We start from the raw sequence: 5,750 nt of genomic DNA, 5'->3' as shown, positions 1-5,750 counted from the left end.
ATTTTGCCACATGTTCTTTCTACAATCAATTTCACAAAACAAATATGACATGGCTACTAAAATTGATGACATGGCTTCCGAAAAAATATGACATGGATAATTTTATTTAATGTTGATTTATATTTTTTGGCAAACTTATTAGAATATGGTAATAATTCATATATTGCATTTAATATTGATATTTCTTTTTTGGTAAATTTTTTTAAATATGGTAATAGCTCATACGTCTTCTATAAATAAATATATTCATATATAACCTTTCAAATTTTGAAATATTATTATTTTTGTATAATTATAAAATTTGTATTACTAAAGATTCCAAAAATTTCTACAATTTTTTAAAAATTTAAATATCTAATCGTAATATCATTAATTTTTTATATATCTACAAATTTTATAAATATTGTTAAGGCTAATGTTTTGATAATTATACAATTTTATAACATTTTTATAAGTTTTATACAAATTGATTTAATAGATATCAAATCTATATTAAATATTAGTAAAAATTGTGAAATCTATAATATTTAATAAAATTTATTTTAAATATAAGTTAGATTTAAATTTCTTACTGCACATGGTGCAGGAAAACACATAGTTTATAATATTTTATGTTCAAAATTGATTTATATTTTAACTATGCATCATGTTTACTAATGTTATTTTTATATTTACATACTAAAAAAATATTAAACCATATTATTGAACCAGGTTTGATCCGGTTGAACCATATTGAACCGTGATCCAAAATATTTTCGGTTCAATTTCCGGTCCGGTTTTAAAAACACTGCTTAAAACTAATTGGTTGAAACTGTAGTGAGCCAAAATCCTTTATATATTACCTAAGTCTCTTTCATATTTTCAAGTGTGGGATCTTATCTCAAACAAAACACATGGCAAGAAGTGACAAGTTGTTTGGGCTGTGGTGTGTGTGGGATACGAAGTGATTACAGGACAGAGTAATCATAGTAAGAAATCAATATATTACATCTGCAACTTACAAGAAAGGATTGGTCAAAACATCATTTTATATATACAGATGACGTCATCCGGTTTGAATCAAACAAGAATCATATCACAGTGGACTGACGGACCTCTGGAGAAAGAAGCGAAAGGTTGTTCGGTGAGGCTCTAAGTCAGAGTCAAAGACGAACAACATCACGTACGCTAAAGACTTGAGCACAACAACACACAAGAACAGGAAAATCCACCTTCACTTGTACTATTACACACAAGAACAAAACCATCCACTTCTATTGTATGTTACGTTGAGCCATTTGCACTGCATTCTCGCCAATGGGCTCATCGACGGGGCTGGGAGGGACAGTTCTTGCAAAATGGTTAGTTCTTGCAAAGAGGATCTTGAAATGTATAAATCCTCCCGCAAGAAATATGTTGATCGAATTCATAAGATCTTCCCATGTGTCCCGGAGCCAGATAATGAGAATTACTGCAAGAGCAAGAGCTGAAGAACCCCCCGTGATCATAAACAAACCTCGAAATCTGTATAGGTCTATAGGGTCTGGTGTATCATCTATTGTATATGGAAAACGATTCTCAAACCATCTTTTCGCCATCTCGTTAAGCCTCCCTTTTGTCCTTAGCTCCGATATTTCTTTGGACACATTGTGCACCAACTCGTCACCCTTTTGAAACATCTGAAAACATGGTTTAACAAACCAACTTATTTTGTCAGCAAGTAAAAAAAAAAAGAGTAAGGGGATGAAGATAAAGATAAAGATGAATACATACAAATCCGAAACCATTGGTGGTAACTTGTGGCTTGATCATTAGAAAACGTCCAGGGTTCTCTCCAAGGAGGACACTGAGGTATGGCAACTCATCGATAATGAATGCGACCGTGCTGTTCAACAGGGCTTTAGCATAATCTTCAGAGGTATTGAGACCTTTGGTATTCATTGCTTTGATTTCGGAACTTTTGAGAGTCGCATTTGCAATGAGTGAGCCTGAAAGGTGACCCACAAAGTCTTTGTTGGTGTTGAATCTTATCTGTTGCACCGTCATCATTGATGTCAATGTTGCAGTATAACTCGTAGTCAGTATGAGCACTGCAAATACCCAAACCATAACTACAAATCTTGATAAGTTGTGTTTTAGCTTCTCCCCTGTCACAAATAGCAAGTCAACAAAAGGTGAAAAACTAATTTAAACAATCATTTCAATCTGTTGTACCTAAATTATTGACATCCCACAATTGTTGAGAGGGTGCTAATGAACGAAAGTTCCACATCAATAGTTGAATAATTAATAAACTAATACATATATACAGGTTTGTGTCAATCCATTCATTGCCAATTGATTTTAAGTTAAGCATATGATAAGTCTAAATTTAACATGGTTTAAAGTTTTTTTGTTGATCTAAATAGGGTGGTCTAAAAGGTCACTACCATTGTTAAAGTGAGATCCATTTAGAAATCTCAACATAATATATATATAAGGTCAATTTACTTATTGCCAATTAAATTTTGAGTTGCAAATCAAAGACATACCCAACTTTAATAATTATTGGCATATAAGAATTAATGTGAAAAGATGTACTTACTGTGAGCATAAACAAGGGTAGAGAAGCCAAACCAAAGCATAACTCCAATCTGCTGTGACCAAGATCCCTGGAACTCAGTGTTCTCAGGTCTTTCTATCAACCAAACTATAGTCCCCGTCAAGACAAAGAAAGCTGCACTTGTCATCCAAAGGTCTAGTGTAAGAGGTTGAAAGAACACCCACATACTACTTTGCTTTGGTGCTACCATTCCTAGACCCAGTTCAGTGAATGGAATAGAAAAATCAACATAATTTGATCTATTGGAAGTGATTGTAATATCTCCCACGGCCGCATCATATTTGTCTTTCTGTGGGATCAATGAGGTGGTTGAGTTTCCACACACTCTACATAGATGAAAAAATATTTGTAATTATAAATTGAGCAAAGGTTAGTACCTGGGTACTAAGTGCTAGTGCAAGATTGTCGTAGTTAGGACCACCAGTCCAAAGTATGAACTCCAAATCATAGTTGAAAGGGCCAATGGAAGCCTTGAAGACTTCTAAGCAGAACCCATCGGCAGTTATTTTTTTTGTTCTTGGATCAGTCGTCACGTTCACCAGTTTTGGGAATCTGTTGCTAGATGTAACCAAAACCCTGAGCATTTTTCTCTTGCTTTCTCCTAGTTCGCGCCCTTGCGGATTTTGGATAGTCCCACCGGGCCAGAATATGGTCTCCAGCTTGTTGCTGAAACTACCATTAGAATTCCAGAATCCCACTCTTCTCTCGCCTGATCCTATCAAATTCGCAATCTCAAACTTGTTGGACAACAACTTCTTATGCTTGATACGGAAGTCACCACTTAAACCTTTAAACCTACACTCTGTGATAGCCTCAAGAAGAGTTGATGATACATTTGACATCCTTGAAAACTCCGCTGCTCTCGCCAGTGCCCAGGCTACATCGTGAGCCCATACACCAGAGATGCTCAGCCGAGCTATCTCAGACCCAGAATCTTCTTCAACAGGAAGTGATTTTCTCCATTTAGAAGTGAAATTGTGAAGCTCTTTTGACATTGGGATGTAAGACCTGAAACCAACCACACCTTCCATTGCCTGTTTTGAAAAATCGTCAAGGTTTTGATTAAAACTGTTCATGCTTTTAACAGTGAGGATCCAAGCAAACCCTTCACTCATCATCCCTAACTTCCCCGCACATGGGAAGAGATGAGTTGCAACAAGCTCAGACATGTGCACCACAAAGACGCTGGTTCCCAATTTCTTCAGCTTCCTTAAACGCTCCATCATCAACTCCTTGCTTGAAGAGGCTGTAAAACCAACCTTGGACTGTATACGGACGCCCTTTTCATGGAAATGGTCCACCAGGAGCTGCATGCTCTCTCTCCAGTCATCTTCATCTTCATGAACAAGAGCAACACTCTTCCAATCAAACTCATGGATGAAAGCTGTAATGCCCTTTGCCTCGGAGGATGAATCATACGTCGCTTGGATCAAATGACTGTATTTGCTCAATGACAATGAAACCGGAGAGTTAAGTGAAATCACAGGAATTCTAGATTTCTCTCCAATCTCCGCCAAAAGCTTCGTCTCAAGCAACGAGTTCCCGCCAATAATTGCCTCAACTCCTTCAGTTTGCAGAAGATCAATAGCTGTTTCATTTGAAAAGACAAAACATATATAGATCAATAACTATATTTACTTTAGTTCGGTTCGGTTTATATACGGTCGGTTTTCGGGTTTTTTCGGTTTTATACTAGAAAACCATAAATATATTATCTTTTATAATATTTTATGAATTTCACTTTTATGATTAGATATTGGTTTTAATATAACATGAAAATATTTTGGTGTCTAAATAAACATTTTTTCTTTTTTTCTTTTACTATTTAAATAATTAATTAGTAAACATATTAAGTTAACAATGATAGTTTTTTAGAATAAAAATAAGAAAATTAGTAATCCATAATATTATTAAATTGCTTAAGCACACATATTCGTCTACAAAAAATAAAAAAAACGTGTTTTGTTTAATTTGATAAAAAGGAAAGAAAATATTAACTTATAACAAAATATTCTATTACAAAAATCAACATTTTAAGTATGAAGATCATATCAATAAAATAAATTATGTGTCTATTATTAATTTGAGAAAATTAGGTCAAAAACATAGGAAGAGGAGGAAATTAGCTAAGTACCAAAGAGGTAAAAGTTACGCAAACGTGGCACACTGAAACGAATAAGAAAGACGAAAATAACCTTGATCTTTGGTGACATAACTTCCGAGTATTAGGATGCTAGGTTTAGTGTCTGACAGTAGAGATCTTTTAGGATTTGTTTAAGATTTTTCTAGATTTGATCATCTTTTAAAAAAAAATTATTTATTTTAAACATACAAGAAAACAAAAGAAATCAAATCCTTTTCGAAAACAATTATCTTTCTTTCTCTTTCTATTGTCATTTTCTTCTTTTCTTATCTCAATAATCTTCATCAAAAAATTCTTCATCTTCCTAATGAATACACAAACCCGAAGAACATATGTTTCACCATCAATAATCTTGTCCCAACAAACATAATAATGAATTGAAACCCTACAAATATTAAATCACCAAGCTAGAGCTATCAATCAAAACCTAGGAATGGGAAACAATGGGGAGGGGTGGAATTAACTACAGAGACAAGAAGATAATCCTTTTCGTTAGTTTTAAATAGTTAGTTATATGTGTAAATATAATAGTAACCAGATAACAATTTTGTTATCTCAGCTACAATATATATTAGTCGGACAATAGTTTTGACAATTTATCTATTTATATTTATTGGTGACTTGGGTTGCATTACATACATGGCCAAACCCTAAAACCGAAATAATAAACCTTAAACCCAACAACAACCACTACAAGAAAACGTTTCCATAACAACGAAGATTTATGACGAAAATATTTCGTCGTAAATTTACATGGTGTTTACAACGCAGTTACGAGGAGACCAACTTTCGTCGTAAACGCCATGTAAATTTACGACGAAATATTTTTGTCGTAAAATCCATGTAAGTTTACGACGAAAGTACGTGGAATGAGAAATACGTCGTAATCGTTACATCGACATTACAACGAAACATGTTACCGTTATATTTAGGTGAAAACGTGTATTCAATGTACTTTAACTTATCTAATTTCGTCGTAAAGTCATTGTAAATATTATGTTAAAACCATGTAAAATCCATGTAAAA

At 33.8% G+C, this 5,750-nt stretch overlaps 1 protein-coding gene across 1 annotated transcript in view; it reads right to left on the bottom strand.

The window, feature by feature from the left end:
* Positions 1-1,253: 1,253 nt before the first annotated feature.
* Positions 1,254-5,750, bottom strand: part of LOC106324430 (glutamate receptor 1.3-like) — a 10,329-nt gene continuing 5,832 nt past the window's right edge. The window contains exons 2-5 of the mRNA XM_013762399.1: positions 2,959-4,169; positions 2,564-2,870; positions 1,753-2,126; positions 1,254-1,658 (exon numbers count right to left, since the gene is read on the bottom strand). Of these exons, the coding sequence (XP_013617853.1) occupies positions 1,254-1,658; positions 1,753-2,126; positions 2,564-2,870; positions 2,959-4,169 (2,297 nt within the window). The remainder of the gene's footprint in view (positions 1,659-1,752; positions 2,127-2,563; positions 2,871-2,958; positions 4,170-5,750) is intronic.

The sequence above is a fragment of the Brassica oleracea genome, chromosome C2 (genome assembly GCF_000695525.1).
Source record: "Brassica oleracea var. oleracea cultivar TO1000 chromosome C2, BOL, whole genome shotgun sequence".
Lineage (NCBI taxonomy): Eukaryota > Viridiplantae > Streptophyta > Magnoliopsida > Brassicales > Brassicaceae > Brassica > Brassica oleracea.
The sequence above is the reverse complement of the archived record's forward strand: the minus strand, read 5'-3'. Positions and strand labels throughout refer to the sequence as shown.